This window comes from Camarhynchus parvulus, chromosome 13 (assembly GCF_901933205.1).
Source record: "Camarhynchus parvulus chromosome 13, STF_HiC, whole genome shotgun sequence".
NCBI classification, from domain to species: Eukaryota; Metazoa; Chordata; class Aves; order Passeriformes; family Thraupidae; genus Camarhynchus; species Camarhynchus parvulus.
Window position 1 is genome coordinate 6,655,648 of NC_044583.1, and position 19,364 is coordinate 6,675,011.

Here is a 19,364-nt window from a genome sequence, read left to right on the forward strand (position 1 = left end):
AGGCCCCACCAACCCTTTTCCTCAGGGACAGTCATGATTTTGTTTTGCTGAGGTAAGTCAGTTGCCATTGAGTCTAGGAAAATCTGAGAGAAAAAAAAGGGCTGAATTAATGGAATTGGAAGAAATTCTTTAACCTCCCTCAGAAAATGAAAAGTAATAATCAGAGCTTTTCAACTCTTTATATGATTAGGTAGAAGCAGGTGGATTTCAATGCCTGGATCCCTATAGATACAAACCTGAACAGAAAAGTCAGACTCTCTCAGTCTCTGAGATTTTTAAACCTGTTTATTCCCTAGGAGTAGTGTGTGGTGGGTTTTTTTTTCTGCCAATTAAACCAAAGATCTAACCTGCCACTGTGAAAGAGATGACAAAGTGGAGGAGTTTTGGCTCTGGGTGCTTTCTGCACCACCTCCAGGGGTGATGTCCCTGCAGTGCCCGCTGTGGCTGCTGCCATGGCCAGACGTCCCTGCAGTGCCCGCTGTGGCTGCTGCCACGGCCAGATGTCCCTGCAGTGCCCGCTGTGGCTGCTGCCATGGCCAGATGTCCCTGCAGTGCCCGCTGTGGCTGCTGCCATGGCCAGATGTCCCTGCAGTGCCCGCTGTGGCTGCTGCCATGGCCAGACGTCCCTGCTCTCCATCCAGACCTTCCCCAGGAGTCCCACAGGGTGATGGCAGTGACTATGCCACACAACCTGGCAATATCATTTCTACTGTGCTCACAACTGAACACAGAGCTGAAACCAGGCAAACCCAGGCTATTAATTATCTGTATTGCTTGGATTCACTGTTTTTTGTTGGATGTGGCATTTGTGTTAAATTCCATGGCCTCAGCCTGTGCTGTTAGGAAGCCCTTGGTTTTTCCTCTTGCTCTGCTGCCATAGGATGGGTCCACAGTGGTTTGAAAAGAAACTACAGAGCAGAGGATGAACAGAGAGGTGCTTGAATGACTCAAGAAGTGGGAAGGCAACTGTTGATTTTTAGCCAAGGGCTGAAGCAGCCAGTACAGAAGAGACTCAAATGTATCTGCCCTGAGCCCTTCCCAGCCATTCCAGGTCAGGCCTGTGTCCTTCTTGTCTGCTCTTCATTCTCTAGTGCCCTGGGAGGTATCCTGGGAAGCCTTTGGTTTGTCCCTGTAGCCCTGTCTGTTTCTACAGGGATTATGTAAGGAGAAATGGTACTAGGGAGTTCTGATTTTGCAGTTATTCAAAAATATGCATACATAGATCTTGGAAGTCTGCATGACAGGGAGGATTCAAAATGCCAGTTTACTGAATTAGTTTGTTCAATTATGTACATTTTAATGTAAATTCTTATTTGCCACACAACTAACCAACTGGAAAAAATGTAGAATATACAAAAGTTAGGGAATGAAGGGAATTGTATTTCAGTTTTATTCTTTGAAGACACAATCCTGAAATTTAGATTATTTTCAATGAGCCAATTATTCAACAGTTAAATTTTAGTAAATGTTCATTAATTAATATGATTTGATCCATCACAGACCAGCAGGAGTATGTGGATTATTTTAGGAAAAAAATTGTTGTTCACATTTTAGAAATATCTCTTATCCATTATTCTCCAAAAGAATATGCAAGTGTGGTTATCTTAGACTGGCTTTTATCCCCTAAGAGCAAGATCAAACTGTTGTAAGCTGCCACCATGGCTGAATTCCTGCTCACAGAAGTGTCTGTAACCCTTTTTAATGGTATTATGAAAAATTCAAATAATTCAACTCCTCCTGTGTTTTCTTTCAAATTATTATATTTGGGTGCAGTAATGTGGTGGTTCATGCAAGGTGAAATAAGGGAGAGTTAGAATAAAAAACAAAAAAAGCATTTGTAAGCAAAAATACTCCCTGTTGACTCTCTTACTAGGATAGGTGGCTATTCATAATGGGAGTAAAATCTTAAGGTGTAGCTATTAAGGTGTTTTGGGGTTATCTTAAAGTTATTGGCTTAGAATTGAGGATTTCCATCGAGGCATCAAACATAAAAGTAGGCCTTTTTGTGCCTGTCTTCTGCACAATAATGTTTCACTGTCCTACAGAGACAGTATTCTTCTAGCAAGCATGTTTAAGGTAATAATTTAATATAGCTTTTTCAAAAATAAGGATATTGAGATAAATACCTTCCCATACCATAAAGAGAACAATAAGAGCACACAGAACACTTTAATAGTCATCTGGGTTTTCTGACTTGCAGCTTATGCCATTATTTGCTCCTCTGTAAAGTGAATGCAAAGGTGTTTAACTTCTGCCAAAAGCAAGATGCAGGTAGTAGTACCTTGTACCCATTCAGTAGATCAGCATCTTCAGATAGGAAATGTTTTGGGTTCTCCGGCGATCTCCCTGGCAATGCCAGACGCTACAGTCAGCCCATGCTAGAGCCTGAGGCTGTGTGTGGGGCTGGCAGGGATTTCTAGGTGCGCTGGAGATCCACTTATGCCTATTTTTAATGTCAGGACTATTTCCCAATGCAGATCTACAAATCTGATTGCAGCTGTCATATTTTGCCTTAATAAAGAAACAGAAAACGACTCCTGGGGTTTTTTGAGCATTATGAAACCTCTGGGGACTGCATATCTGCCAACAGTTCAATTCATTAGGAAGCAACATTGAAATAAAGTATAAAAGCCTGAAAATACATCCTCTTCCACAAAATAATAGCCCTGACTATATTTTCCAGCTAAAACAGAAACCAGACTCAGATTTACTAATGTGGTTTAGCAGATGCATAGCAAGGGGAATATTTAATTACCCATTTATCAATTCTAAGCAATGCACTGTCTCTACTGCATAGCTCCCATTAGCTCTCTAAAACATGGAAAAGGAAGAAAATAAAAGGTATTTACAAATATTGCCTGACTAGTCTTGTGGCTCCTCCTCAGCTTGTTGAATTGCTATTTATTAGTCTTCTAATGCCTTTGTATCTAATTAAAAATTCAGGACAGGCTCTGTAAATAAGCAGTAGACAATATCTGGTCTAAAAAAAGGAACTAACCAGTCATAGAAATGGACTGGGAATACCAGAAACTCCATCTGTCCTGAATAATTACACATTTACAAAGTGGTTTGCATACTACAATATTTTATATGTTCAAAACAACTGGAAGGGTGAGTAGAAGTGCAATTTATGTAGGATTGTATTAAATTAATGGAAACCTATTGATAGAATTTCAAGATTTAAGCTACTTCTTTCCTCTTGGTCTGTAGTATGATTTCATAAACTCTCTGATTCTAGGGTTTCCACTATTTTCCTCCCTACAAGCATTGATCATTGTTATGATTTAAAAACAGCATGGTTGTTTTACTCCTTTGATCATCAATAATCTTTTCTTCCAGACTAGTTCCATACTTCCAAGTATTTCTATAGGTCAGGTTTTCTAAACTCCTTACTTGTTATATTCCCCTGCACTACCCTGTCTTTCTCAAAATATTGCACTTAAAAGTGATTTTTTTATTGATCAAGCAGAATGCAGCAACCTTTGGATGTAAATTTTTCACAGAGCAGCACAGTGAATATTTCTCCCAAGTTTACACACAACACTGAGTAACACATCTCAGGGACAGGTTTTTGCAATAATAGCACATTCTCTGTCCTTTGTGGACTACTACAGCCCTCAATTTTTTTTTCCTTTTTGCAAAATTAGTGTTTTTTATATTTGTGCAGTTGATTATTTCCTTCCTACAATATTTCCCTCTTAAAGGAACTCATTACAAATTTTAAAACATCCTATTTTCCTCTTCCCAAAGTGCAACATGTCCTTCTCAATATAATCCATGTGTGCATTATATTAAAAAAATCTTAGACTACTGTATCACTTTTTGCTTTCTTTTTGTAAGGACTACTCATTAGTTTGTTTATTTGTTTTAGCAGTGTGCATCCAAATTTTGCAAGTTGGTGAATTTTTGTTCTCAAGACTTTTTTATCAGTTTATCCCTTTTTTATTGGAGAATCTCATTGCCATTCACTGGATGGGGCCTTACTGTGACCAAAAAGGTCAAACACAAGAAATGGCAGTTTCTTAATAAGATATGAACCCTTTGAGCAGTGATTATTGACATACATCAATAGTACAAAATATCTTAAACCCATCTCAGTTTCTAAATGTGTGAAGTCAACTGTAGTAGTTTATATAACTCAGATGATATTAAGTCTCAACATGTACTCTTATTGGAAATAATCTAAACTAAACTAATGCTGTTTACAAAAGGTAGATTTTAGTGTAAAGGCCAAATAAAAAAATGCAGGTAATGTATATGGACTATTTGGTTATTTTAATGAAATGTCCATAAGGCAGAAGGTTTATAGTTAACTTTTTTTAAGAGTCCCCATTATTACTGGACTCTTAAATTGGATTCCATTTGCTAAGTTATTTCTTACTTGCTTGGTCAGTGACTTTCAAAGAAAATTAAAGTTGCAGGTAAATGTTCAGTTTGGAGAGAAACAAGCTGGTACTTCAGGATGACTTGTGATAAGAGAAATAGAGGGATGTTTGTAATATTCCAGTTGGGTTTTTTCAGCTGTTGCTGGGATTTGCTGGGATTTGCTAACTAAGGGACAGAATTCTGACATCTGGTCCTTTGAGTTAATCTTGTATTTCTGCCGTGCGTGCAAAGGAAGAGCAGCACATAAATGTATTCATTTCAGCAAGAGCCATCAGGTCTTAGGAAGCTTACACTCAAACAAGGCTTGTCCTTCTCTGCCCATAACCCAGCCCACAGCTGAAATGTGCAGCTTTGGCATGGCAGAAAGAGAGTAGTGGAGTTGGTAATGGCCAAATCTCAGCCATCCTCATTCTCTCTCCAGACACAAAGCAAGCATTGCCCTCAAGGATGAGAAGGTGCTGGTTGCTGAGGAGGTATAGAGCTGAAAACAAGAATTTGTTTTGAAATTGTGTAAATAGAGACACTGAAGGTTTACTGCAGTTTCAAATGCCTTAACACTAGCCCCAAGATCCTTTTGTTCTCTGTTTAATTTTGCATTCTCTAACACCCCTTCTTTCATTCTGGTTTCTCTGGGGTTTTTTTTCAACTAAATTTAATTTTGGGGAAGAGTTTGTGGGAGTATAGTATAGCCCTCTTTCCAACATCTCAGTAATTTTTCCATTGCCTCCTCCACTGTACCTCAGATTTTATCTCCACCAAAACATTGGCATGAGTTTGTACTGAAATTCTGCACTGAAAGTAATTGCATAAAGTGTCAAGATAATTTTAGCTGTATGGGTACTCAAACTTTTAACTAGGGTACTCTGGCTGCATCTAGGTTGCTATCAAACTTGGAATCATTTTTTTGTCCTTACTGTTCATGAAACTTTTGAAAATATGTTCATGCTAAGGGTGTAATTATAGGTAGAGTGTGGGTCTGGCTGAGGAATACTGGACTTAGTGTAGTTTCCAGCATGCTAATAAGTCACTTAAGGAAGCCATGCAGACCCTTTGGGCTCTGCTGGCTTTAAGAAAATATTTGTAGGAAATAGACCAGATTCGTGTCAACTGCTATGTTATTGGGGTTTTTTCCTGCCTTCTATTATTTAGATGCCCTACCTAGGTCAAAATAAAACCTAGTTTTACATATCTGTGGTTATAAAAACAAGAGGAGGAATGAAAATCAAGCACAGGGTAACTGCTGCAGAAGAAATACATACACAGGATATTTTTCCAAAGTTTTATACTCAGCAGGCCTGTGAATGCAGAAGCAGCAGCAGGCTGAGTAACTTTCATGTGCTTTTTAACTTAGGAATTGAGTGACAACTTTTCACTGCTTTAAAGCACGTGGCAGCTGCTCATTAATTTATTCTAATGCAAACAAAATGGGCCGGTGTGTGTCATCATATTAAAAACTATGGAGGCTAAATTATGGGAGTACTCCAGGTGAGTACTAACAGCTTGAATGACTATAAACTGAAAAAATAAAGGTTTGCTTTGCATGAGAAAGGAATTTTTTGCTCTTTTGTATTTTACTGTTTATTTCCCAGTATGCACCTCGTGCACTTTAACAGCACATTAGAGAATGTTTTTGAGTCACCAGTGCACTCAATCAGGGTATAGGAAGCTTGTAGCATGTCAAGATTTTATTATTTTCTATCTCTGGTCAAAAATAAAAAGAGTTGATTAGAGAATGTCTCAAGCAAAAAATTAAAGAAAATAGCAAATAGAAGAAACTCAAATTAGGGCTGAAGTATAGATAGTTTTCAATGTGGGCAGGATGAGACTGGAAGCACACTTGGGTGCAATCCTGCCATTTGTGCTGTCTGAGGGGAGATGTTTTTATTGCTGCTGATATTTTTGCTTTGAGAGCCCTGTGTAATGGTGGTTATTAACAGCTATGGCTGGCAAACCTGCTGCTCTCCTGTCCTCTTTTGCACCTTTATGTTTGTTTTCCTGAGAAAATGAGAAAAGTTAACTGCTTTCTTCAATGCTTGACTAAATACCTTCCTTGGCTACAGTGGCAGCAGACTCCATGAGGCGTACATGGCTGCATTCTGGTTTTGCCCTGCTCATGAGACTGAACACATCATTGGTGCTTAATGTCCAGAGATTAAGGAGTTGGAACTTGAATTAATTCTCCATCTCTTTGCTTGTTCTCCTGTGTAATGTACAGCAGGCTCCTCTCAACTCTAGCATATCTCACTTTCCTTTTTGAATAAAACAGCAATGCTGGCCTTGTAGAAATAGAATGGGTGGGGGTATTTCTGAAGTCAGAATAAACACAGACGCCTGAATTTAAATTAAGATACTTGCCAGAGCTATACAGTAAGGTAAAAATTGGAAGCAGAGAGAAAAATCCCTAACCTGCTTACATTTCATTGTTCTTTTTGAAAGTAAGAAATTAAAGACAAGATATATCATGCATATACAACAAAATTAATAGGCAGTTCCTCTTTACATCTCTCCTCATAGTAACTGGTTTTCTTTCCACCAAGAAATAAAGCAAAACATATAGAAAAATATATTTTTCTGTTTTGTTAGTAGGGTTAAAATTGTATTTTTATTAAACACTTAGTACTTCCTCATTTATCATTCTGAATTCTGTTGCTTGTTTCCAAGGAGACAGAAATATGAAGGAAGGCCATCTGAGACTGATTTGTAAGGCTGTTCTCTTTAATGAAAGTTGAATGTGCCTTATTTTAGGGAACAAAATAAACTTAGAGCCTCTGTAGTAAAGAAGTTGGGACTTTGAGTTTCACTTCTGTGCAGGCTTACTTTCTGTGTCTGGCATTGGGAAGGGGATTGTAAAATGTTCAGTGCAGGGTCAGATCATCCTTTAGTGGCTCAGTTCTGCTGTTTTCTGCACTCAAGCAGCACAAGCTCCCTCACCCATCCACCCTTTGTAGCAGTGGCTTTCTCCTGACAGTCTGAGGTTTTTTATGGAGGACAAGAATGGACAGTAGACAACAACAATTTTTTCTTCCTGTGAGGAGTTCAGAAATGCCAAAGGCTGGATGGTTCCATAGATAAAGAAAAACCTGTAATTGTTCAGTGCCATGTAAATGCTAAGTTCTAACCAGAGATATCTTTCTTGGTTTCATTCTGTTAATAAAGTCCTAACTGAGCCTGGAGGCAAATCCTTCAGTTGTCTTACCTGAAGTAGTCTTCACCACCTCAGTTGTGTTTCTGAGTCCTGTGAAGGCGAACTGGTAAAGCCGCCAGGAGCGGGTGTCCCCCACCTCCACCGAGCTGCGCTTCCACTGGTAAATGATCTCTTCTCTGGGGTAGCCATCTTATTGCAATGGAAAATACACAGTGCTTGGTTTCATAGTCACTGCTAGGCTTTAGGGTGCTTTGGGGAGTAAAAATACTACCAGCTATTTCTGGAAAAAACTGGGGAAGCATATTGCAAGTAAATTATAGATATGTTTTTCTCAAGTTACTTACTAGTGCCTTTTACTTAATGTCACATTTTATTAATTATAAATTATAATAGCACTTGGGATAAATTTTTCAAAAACAGGTTTTCCACTTTTGTGGACCTAATAGGGGTGCATTTTTGCCCATCATCCAGATGGATCTGCAGCTGGACCAGGAATTCACACCTTGACCTAACCACAAAATGTCAAACTCTTGACTCCAACTTGGTGCAATAGTAAAACACCTGTGCACAGAGAGAAAGTGAAAGGACAGGACACCTTGATGCTGAAAGTAAAAGTTTCTTGTTTTATGGTCAGATGTAAACATAAATTAATCACATAGGGTCCAGAAATTTTATAATTTTTCATAGCAGTCCTTAATTATATTCGTGAACATATATAATACATGGAAGCAAATCAAAATAAAACTAAAAATCAGTGGGGTATGTCTAATTAAGAATGTAACCTTCACTGAATCTAGGTACATAAAAATAAATTTATAATAAGTTTAGTGTGGGTCAAAAAAAGGAATATTTTTAAGCATGTTACTTACAGCTTGAAAATTCCAGTGGGCAGGAGTGGACATCCATTGGGAAGTTGTGTAACTGTAGCTGACACTCGGCATCAATTGTCAGCCTGAGAAGAAAGAGATCAGGAAATATATATATATATATATATATATATGTAAAGTAAACTATTGCTATCTATGTAATTACTGGAATATTCCAAGCATAGGAAGACATCATGGTTACTGATAAGCAATATTTCTTTTTTGGTTCCATAGACCCTGATCATCTACTTTCTGGACTGTGTAATGGAAGAAGGTATTAAAGTTCTGTTCCTGTGCATCTGAAATGGCAGCATTACTCATGACTGACAAATCCATAGGTAGGTAGATATACAGGTCATCTCATGAGCAGTGACAAATCTTTGTGTCACAACATGCCATAAAGCATTAGGAAAATGTATTTTATGTGACAAAGATTCTATTTCAGAAATGATGGATGGGAGTCCAAATTTAGACATCTGCATCCAAGACAGCCATCCAGACTCCCTTCACAGCTAGTGCAGAGGCACTCTGAGGATACACTTCCTCTCACTCCAAAATAAGACATTCAAATTTAATCAGAAGAAAAATGTACCAAAAGGTGTTTGCCTCCACTGAATATTAGGAGAGTCTCCATGATAACTCAGGTAGTGTAGGTGCTAAGCTCATGTAAAGACAATTACTCTCAAAAATCCCAAGTGAGATGAAATGTACCCTCTGGTGTTCCTGCTAAAAACTTCACCATTTTTCACTTACTCCCAGCCCAGCCATGAGCTGCAGGATACTTGGACTTTGGAAGAGAGGGAAGACATGGGGTGAGATCAGGAAAAAGGAAAAGGGTGGGGTAAAATGTTTGTTCCACAAGATGTCTCTAGGAAAGCTGCAGGTTTCTGATCTTTGCTGATTCTGGGGTGTCTAAATGATGAGCCCTGGTTAGTCTCCAGGTTCCTGAATGAAGATGTTATGATCAAATGACCCTGAGTCTCATCCTGTGGGATGCAGAGGAGTGCTGGGCCCACCAAGTTAATGGAGTCCAAAGGCAACCTTTCTGTGTTAGGGATTTGTGAAGAAATCTAATTTCCCTGTTTCCCTTCCTCTTCTCATTTTCATCATCTCCAGTACCACAGATACTTGATTTCCTCCTGGGCAGGTGGTTCTTAATCCTGGGGGAGGTGACTGAGAAAACTCAACCAGCCCTTCTGGATCCCTCTTGAGGACAGAATTCCAGCTGTGTGATACTATCACATTTCATTTCTGGGTTAACTGTGGTTAAATCCTTGGTGCTTGCTGTGACTCACCAGCACAACTAAATATACATTCAAAACAGATATCTGTTTGCAAGTGCTACCAGATACATCTCTTTGTAGTGAGAGAAACCAAGGAATTTGAAGAGAAAGGTAATTAAACCCAAACAGACAGTATTGTAGCCAAGTCCAAATTTAACATTTAGAAAGTTGATCTAGACTCATCTTTATCAGACTAACTTTGATTTGCATTGGATTTCAATCCTGATTATTTTATTATCTCTTCTGAAAATGCAATATGCAATAAATATAAAATAGCTATGAAGTAAAACCCTTTTATAATTCAGAAGTTGCAACATTAAAAGGTTGTCTTAACCAAAGCTTCACATCTACTCAGTAAAATTATGAGCGTACTTTCCTTCAAAACTTTATTTTTGGCTACCCAGACAGTAAAAGCAAAATAAAACTTTGACAAAATGTAGTCTAAAGCTCAGATGTCTATCATCTTATATGCTTATGTCTATCATCTTTGATTGTATAATCTCATTTTAAATTATAAATTCTCTTGAAACAGTGCTATGTTTATCTATATTTTACATAAACCCAAACATGTAAGAAAAAGGATAAAAAAAAACGCCAGGATTTTCACATTTACAAAGTATATTACGATCATTTGGAATATGTTATTTGAGTTTCACCGGTGGCATACACATAATTATTGAAATTTGTCTTAAAAGAACTATACACATGACTGAGGAACCTGTACAGGTTGAGTACATCAAATTCAGTTCCATGAAAATTTTGGTGAAATGGGGCATATCTATAGGTTTGAGTTAAATAGTCAATGCTGGGATGGCAAAATCTTATTTGTCTAAGGCATTTGAGGAATAAATTGCTTTTTCAGGGTGGAGTTTTATCTGATTAGATTGTAATCAATTCAGAATAAGAGGCCTTTGATGTATGTAGTAGCTCCTTTTTATACCATCTACTTAATTCAAGGATATTTCACATTTATCACTTTAAAACAATTAAAAAGTAGAAGGGACCAAACCAAAGGTAAACACTAAAACATACCTGAAAATTAAGACTAATTGCTATAAAAATGCCTATGTTAATGTTAATATAGGAAGGTGACTACTGTGGAGTAAGGCAGTACAATCTATAAGAAGAAAAAAAACTTCTTATTGTGCCAATGTAAAATAAATTTCCTACAATTGATATCTTCTAAATTCTTCCCTTTTTCAGGCTTGTTTGCATAAATATATAGGAAAACCCAATATTTTTCCCCTTCAGGTTAATATGAAATGACCTGAATTCACAGGATTTTTCTGTTTGGCTTTCCTTAGAGAAAATGAAATTAAATTAGGTATAAATACCTCAATGTGTACAAGACTCTGCCATCATTCCAGATCCTGAGCATCCTATTAGGAGTTGTTATCCAGTGAGCATCAGCCTTCTTGGAATTTCGGAAAAACGTGTCGGGTATCCAGATCTTCCCAACCATGTTGCTGTTTAATCTGAGCACTTTTATAGTGCTGTTGAACTTCAGACGTCTGTCATACCACGTTTGGGCGAAAAATATATCAATTGTATATTCCTGTTGTGTTAACCAGAAATACTGATGAAAACATAGCACTCAGCATTCCACATAACTCCTGATATGCTTTCCTTAATTTCATATGAAAAAACTGTGAGCTACAGAAGGTGACACTAGAACTGATAAAACCAATGTCTTTTGGTGAAGTTTTGAGGCATGTTTTAGCAAAGATTGTTTTAAAACAATTTATTATTCTACCACTGAGGGTAAAACTAAGGTGCAAGTGAGTGTTATATGCACCTTTCTAATTCTGTGTCCCCACATCTCAGCCCACACCTGCTCAGGTCACAGAACAATTATTATTTCCTTGGACCTAGGACAGGAAAAGCTTGAGCTGACTTAATTGCCTCTGCCCTCTGGTTGATGTCAGAAATGGTGAAGTCTCTGGAGAAGTTCTAGGCCTTTTACTTATTATCTCGTGGTGGCAAGAGTGATAACATCACTCATTAATGGTTTTCCCAATTTTGTAGCAATCTGGAAGATTGGTTTTTCTGGAGTTAAACTGTTGCAAAGCATTTGAAAGCAGAGCACATAAAAATGTGAGGATAGGTTAAAACAATTATTTTTTCATTTACAGCATATAGCTCAGTTTTCTGACTTGTACAGATTTTAAGATCATAGAGTCCTCCCATCCATAATTAAAATGAGATTTTAAAAATAATATAGATATGACACAACATTAAGAACTAATGGAAGCTTTGTAATGTCAAAATGACGGAGACTTTGTAACAAGGCAAATGGGCAATCCTTTACCTACCATATTGATAGCATTCACAGGGCCAATGCTATTTACGTACATGTCAGTGTGAATTATTGTTGGTTTAACTGCAAGAGAAACAACAAGAATCAGTAACCAATGAAGGTCAAAATCAACTACATGAAAGTCAAGCAGGAGCATGTTACTGTGGCATCTCTCCTCTGTAGTTGCCTCACATTTAAATGTGCATATAAAATAAATACAAATTTGCAACCATGTCTTCAGTTTGAAATTAGTTGGAGATGCTTTGGACAAATTCTTGTATCATTTATTCAATCAAAACCAATTCCCTTGTGCTATGAGAACAAACACCGAAACCAGTGTTCATAGCCTAGAGAGGCTTGTCTGACTGAGAGGATCTGCATTTTGTCTCAGGTCACAGCAGAGCATCAAAACAAAACGCTATCAACAAATCAAACCTATTTACCTTACGATGCCTTCATCACTTGTTTTACATTGTAATGCCAAATGCAACATGACTGCTGTGGCCTGCATAGGTGGCTGCAGATAAGTAACAATTTTGTGAGCCCAAAGCCAAAATACTCAAGGCTCTAAGGCAGAAATTAAGAATAGTTGTTACATTAATTTATTTTGAAATTGCTCCATTTCAGCTTTATTCTTCTTATATATCTTGGCTACAGCATGATTGTTTTTATCCCAGATGATTTTAGGAATGTTTTACTTCTTTTCTCTTTCTAAAATCTTGGTTTAAGTGAAGACAAATTCCTCTGCTAATTTATACTGTATACATACACTGAAGGTTAAACACTCATGTTATCCTTCACTGAAAAAAATTCCTTAGTTTACAAGCCACTATAAACTTGCTAGCTTCCTTCGTTAACCTTGCTGCTCTCTGCTTTCCTCTATCTACCTCATCCATGAATTCTGTGCCTTTTTCTATAATCGTCTTACGACTGTATCCTCTTCTGCAGAGGTATTGTCTGCCTGCTCTGTGCTCTCATGGGGCTTCTCAAACTGACTTTCAGCAATTCAGGGAGATTTTTTTCCTTTGGGTTACCTCAGTAATCAGTGGAGAGGAAGATCCCTCGACAAGGTGATTGAGTCAAATAAGACTTCCATTCTGAGTGCAGGCTTGGCTCTATTTACCTGCGTTGGCTGTGGGAATCATCTGGGCAGACTGGCTTTGCCTGACTGCAGTTATATTTTGTGAACCTCCTCCTCTGAGCCCAATTCTGTCACCTCCTGCCCAGGCTGCATCAATCTGTGCAAGCCTGCTGCTGTTGGAGGCTCTGTATCCATCACATCATAAAAGGATTAGGCTGTATTAGCCTCTTTTTGGACTTTTTTTCCATTGTATTATTTGTGATTCTCTGACAGAATCTATTAGGTACAAAAAAAGATAAAAACTTGCCTTTTCTTTCCCCAGAAGTTTAATTCTGAACATCATATGCAGGTAAATCATCACAAGCTGCCTGATTCAGCAAATTATAACACTCTTATTAGATGTCTTAGGATAGATTCAGCCATCTTAATTTATGTCAGCTTCCAAAATCATGACTAATTTACATGCCTCTGATGTTTTTCTGCATTGCATTTTAGTCTTGTAACTACTTTGAATGGATTCTGCTTCCTGAGTAGTATAATATGACATAAAAATTCTTTCTCTTCACTGCTTAATCAACAGTGATCTAAAACCAAAACCAACGTACCTCCTATGTCAGGTCTCAATTTGTTGTCATATCCTTCCAGCAAACCATTTAAAATAAGAGTCACATCACTCTCATGGACTTTGGGAGTCAAAACCCAAGTCTTATTTGTTGTGTAATCTTCATAATCATCATCTCCTTTTTGTGTGGAGCTATTAAAGAGACAAAAATGAAAAGAAGAAAAGCCTTGAAAGATACAAATTTGAAGGTAATTTCTTTGGAAGACAACACAGACACATTTAAGATTTTAATAATACTGTAAAAACATTTTAAAAATGTCTCATTTTCAAAATTAGACTCTCAGTAAAGATGCCAGATAACAGTTGAGGTTACAGTTCATTCTATCAACATTTCCTTTTAGTACGGTTGAGATCACATTGTCGGTTCAGAGGAACATCAGTGCTTATCACCTTTGTCATGGCTATTTTTTCTCTCATTGACTCAGGTGGGACCTGTTATGAAACAAATCTGTCACTTAGCTTATGCAACTCTCCACCAAAATATCACTTATTATGCACACCTTGTTGTTGCTTTATTTCTGTTGAAGAGAATGATTTGATGAAACACATTACTGACAAGCCCAATAATTGTATTTATTCAGACAAACTTCTCCTGCAGCTTTTCTTCACTCTGATGAACTTGAGTTTATTGTGCATTTGGAAAGTTGAGCACAAATTTTTGCCAAGGGTTTTCCTTTTCCCTTTTGCTAACCACAATCCACAGAGGATAAAAAGTTTGTCTGCTGGGCTTTTTCTGCTCCTCAGAACAATGATAGCAGATCTAATTCAACCTGCTTAGTACAGTAAAAAAGGCAAGTTTGGAGTCAGAAATGTGTAGACTAGTCTTAACGGATGTTTTGTTTTCCCAAAATCAGTGCCTCCAGTTCTAGAGGAGAACATTGAAGCTACTTTAGAATATGACATAATCAGATATTTTCATTTCAGAATGTTAGTGGTAATCAGCTGAACAGTGCTAGGCAACTGTATGGTTTTTTGCATAATATGCCAGTGCCCTTCTTCCCTGCCCTGCTCTCTGGCAAAGTTGAAACACTGCTGGCTAGATATGGAATATCTTAATGATACTACAAATGTCTTAAGCCAGTGGATAGAGTGATAGGGTGAAAAGCAGAAAAATTATTTTCCAATTTCAGCTAGAATCTGGAGTGGGAAAGAGCACAGAGAAGCAGATTCTCATGGGGGCCGGATCTTCTGCATGGCACAGGAGATTGAAAGAGGCCCAGCTGGCCACGGCCATGTGTGCAGTAGAGAAGGGACAATTCCTCCCAGAGCCTGAGGGCACCATTTTCTTAACAGCAATCTTTGCTCAGCTGAGGTTGTGCCTGCCCTTCCCTGTAGTGCTCTCCTGCTGCACCCAGCTTGTACCACCCAGAGTGGCCCAAAGACTTTCCAGTGTTGGTGCTTGGGAGCTCTAAGCAAACAGCACAAACACAATCTCACTAGGAAAGAGGCTTTGGGCTCTTTATTCCCCTGGGCACAGTCTGACAGGGAGAGCTGTATTTCTTTCTGCCTCTCAGTGTAGGATGCTGCCTCCCAGGAGGTGCTGAAGGCACAGGGACATTTGAAGCAGCCTGAGATTGCACAGGGCTGTAGCAAATAGGAACGTGCAGCACAGAGAGAGAGCTGGGCTTGCTGTGAGTTAAGCTTGGAAGCTGCTAATGAGTCTGATCTACACCTTTGTTACGTGTGCTGGGCACAAGGCACTGACTGAGCCTCCAGGCACCACCTCACCCACACTGCACCAGCCATGGGGGTCTGGGACATTCCCAGGTCAACAACTGGCAACGCAGCCTCTTCATTCTGGCTGCACAAGCCTGGACTTGCAGTGTTTTATTAGGAATCAAAAGCAAAGTTTTAATTGGCAATATGGTCCATAGTATTCTGCTCGTACTGGCAAACAGGCCAATTTAATTAAACTGGGAGGATTTTTTTATTCAGTTGTCTGGAGTTCAAAGATCTAATTGTAATTCAGAGAAACATAATTGAAGCCAAATTTTCTCTCCTGAAGGAAAGGAAATACTTCTAAATAAAGTCTTTGCAAACAGAAGGCACTAGATTATATGTTTTCAAACTATGCAAAGTGAATGAAGAAAAATAACTTTATTTATAAAAAAACTTATTCCTATTTTATAACCAATTAAACAACCATTCTCTCACAAGGATATGTTTTTCTGAATGGAAAAGAAAAATAAATCAAATGCACTCTTTCACAAAGGCAATATGTTACTGAATATAAGCGCAATGAGAAAGCTTCAAAATTCAAACCAGCTGAGCAGTAGAGTCTGGTCCTCTAGACAGTGCAACAATACAAGTATATTTGGCTAGAAGTTTTCTCAGATGTAGATCAACCTAATTGAGCAGCAGCCCACAGTAACTGAAACTTCTGTTCCTTCTTGGGAATTATTTGTATGACAGAAACAGCTGTTTGTTTGCTCATTTCTCATCTCAAGCCATTTTGGCAGTCCACATCTCCAAAACCAGCAAATACTTTATGAAATTAGTGAGAGACTGAGGAGGGAAAACACAGCCAATGTAAATGGGGGAAAATGCTACTGAATTCCAGCTTTTATGATAATTCCACAAGGATCAGAAGTGAGCATGGGTATGCAATTGTCTGTCTGTGTAAACCTTCATTCCAGCCAGAAAAATCAGAGATGCTTCTCTATCCAAATGAGCAGAGCTTTAGCCATACAATGCCATTAATACAATGAAAATTATAATGACAAAGCCCTTTTCATCTCCTTAAGATTTTCAGATCAGTCCTTCTGATTATATGGCTGAAATTTTGCAAGTGCTTTTAATGTCCAACTCAGATTTGTTAAAGCCTAGATTTTACCCAAATGCATATTGAAGTCTATTTTTGTTTTTCTGCCTGCTAGAAATTTTCAAATCTAGTAATATAGATATGAAGAGAAACACATATTTACCTATTTGAAGATTAAACTTTAACTTTTTGAAGGTTCATCTTTTCAATACTGATACAGAATCTCACCATTTGAGGTATTCCCAGTGATATTCATGCCACTGCAAGATGTCTGCAACACTGCTTTACCTAAATCCATACATTTCCTTGCTGGAAAAGAGATTACTTAAGAGGGTCAGAACCCAAGCTTGAAACTTCAAGCCATTGAGTAATTAAAGTTGAAGGCACTTTTGGAGGTCATCTGGTCCAATCCCTTCTCAGTTTGCCAGCTGAGTCTGCATGTGGTGGCTCTGATGGTAATCACTTACAAATATAGATATGTACATGTGTAACCACAAGTGTTTAATATGCAGGGGGATATTTGTATGTCTCAATTTATTTGAAATATACTTTCACAAAGCAGGAAGAGGGCAGAAATTACTGGTGCTAATAAGCATTTATTGATTTAGATCTGATTTTCTTACAAATATATGCAAAGATCTATAAAATGGTATCTCACTTTACAATGATATAAAAATCTCATTCTCCTAATGAGTTTTTTACCATGTCAGGGGCTAAACTAATGTTTTTTATCTTTCTTCCTAAAACAAGCACATACTAATCCTTATCCTACATTGAAGTTTTTGCTTGATTTGTAACATTTATAAAACTCTTTTGGGTGCTCATTGGTGAGGAGTAACTTCAGCACAAACTAAGGTTGATGCAAACAAAGTGTTCAGGAATTTATTCTTCAGATCTTTGCCAGTGCATTTGATCCATACATTTCTTTGCAATACTCTCTGGGCAACATTTAATCATTTTTGGTGCAAGTGTAATCCCTGTGGGCAGAGGTACCCACTGCAGGTGGAGCTGGGGTCACCAACCAAGGGAAAAAGAATTAATGAAATGATGCTCACTTCCATTTTTATAGCTTCCTTTATGGGCCCCTTAGCACTAAAGGCATTATTTCTATACTGGAAATGCATTAAAATTGTAGAAAAGGGTATCTCTGCTGGGAAATCATTGATACATTAGGAAAACAATTTTTTTCCATCTTCTTTATTGATCCTTCTTCAGAAGGCATGGTCAAACCCATTACTTAAATCTTTCATTAATATGCTGATACACCATTCTCTTAGCAGCCCAAAGCCACTGAAGTCCACATTATAGTTAGGGAATCTTTTTTTTTTTTTTTATTAGATTCAGTATGATTTCTTTTCTTTTGTGCTTTCATTTCCCTGGAAGTTAGTTTGATGCCTAGGTAAACATAATCTTCACTTTAGTAAAACTTAACTAAAAATTATATTAATGGTATATAACTGTCCTACATCATTATGTTTCAAGCCTATTGACTTAAATTCTTTAGTTAAGAAATTAATATAGGTTAGTAATTTCAAAGCTACTGTGTTTTAGTTAATTACTAACATAAAGTCAACATCATAACTTTGGATTTTTTCTGCTATCATCTCTAAACCAGAGACACTCTAATGTGAATTATATGTAATGCTTCTTGGGAAGACACTACCATGTGTTGATAGAGATAGGCCATGCATTATTTAATATCACAGACAGCAGCAATAACTTGACAGTCTAAACTGGGGGACAGATTGGGCTCATCTTGTTTAAGTAGCGAGCAGTAACTCCCAAAGGATATCCCTTTGAAATAAGGTATTATTTCCTGAACCACAAAAATGTGATTTTTCACAACTTGTTACAAGGAGTGGAAGGGAAAGGAACTCTTCTCTGGCAAAATATCCTTCCATGGCTGGTGAGTCTTCCAGCCTCCAGATATGCGGTCATATATTAACTCATCAAAATCTCTGTAGTTGCAGTGATTTTAAATGAGTTATGCCAGCTTGTACCTGCTGTGGCTCTGTCCTCTAATTTTTCTAAATATACAAAATTAATTTTAACTATAACCAAGAATTTTGTTGTGAACTTCACCTAATTAATTGCTAATATTGCATTGTTGTTGACATGCAGAATCAGAGTAGCCATTTAGTGCTTAAAGGGAAAGACCTGTAGCAGTAGTGAATAGCTAATGACTAAATAATTTAAATCTAATTAAAAATTTAAGTTTATTTATCAAAAAATATGGGCAATTTCATCTTTTATACTAAGTCTGCTATAGATCTTTCAGCCAAGATTTAGTAAATTACTTGAACATAAACTGAGTTTTCCATTGAAAACACCAGTGTTTTCTACCTCTCAGGGAAGAACTGAAACAAGGCTTGCCAGTTCACCCAACTGTTCAACTAGCACTGTTTAATTTAATGAAGAGTCAAGTTCAATTCATTTTCTGATGTGCATAAAAAATTACCTTAATCTATAGGTCATACATTATTCATGGTGGTGACAGAGTCAGTGGGAAGGCAAGATGTATTCCAGGTTCCACTGTGGGTACAGAGGTGCTGTGTGCAGATGAGATGTTTTAGAATGTGGACTTAGCAGATGTGGAAGAGAATGCAGCCTCTGGAAATCTAACTGTGTCTAAATTCTCCCTTGCTGACTCACATTTTAAGTTAATATCTTGATTGAAGCAGAAAATGTTTTCACAAAGCTGTGCCATGGATTCTCTTGTCCTGTTTGTGTTTCTGTTCTGTCCATTTGTGTTGTTTAAATCTCAAGGCTATGTGCAGGACTGAGTTTCTATTCTTGCCATAAAAATGGCATCTATTTTCTCTTTTACTACTAAATGTTCATCACAAATACCCAACCTTTGATTTTATTAGGACTGCAAATTGTGTAATGCAAAGATTACTCTCTTCCCAAATAATTTCCCACAT

At 37.6% G+C, this 19,364-nt stretch overlaps 1 protein-coding gene across 2 annotated transcripts in view; it reads right to left on the reverse strand.

Moving 5' to 3' along the window:
- Positions 1-19,364, reverse strand: part of GABRG2 (gamma-aminobutyric acid type A receptor gamma2 subunit) — a 63,088-nt gene that overhangs the window by 24,532 nt on the left and 19,192 nt on the right. For both annotated transcript variants that reach the window (XM_030957188.1, XM_030957189.1), the window contains exons 2-6: positions 13,663-13,811; positions 11,993-12,060; positions 11,015-11,235; positions 8,401-8,483; positions 7,583-7,720 (exon numbers count right to left, since the gene is read on the reverse strand). In XM_030957188.1, the coding sequence (XP_030813048.1) occupies positions 7,583-7,720; positions 8,401-8,483; positions 11,015-11,235; positions 11,993-12,060; positions 13,663-13,811 (659 nt within the window). The remainder of the gene's footprint in view (positions 1-7,582; positions 7,721-8,400; positions 8,484-11,014; positions 11,236-11,992; positions 12,061-13,662; positions 13,812-19,364) is intronic.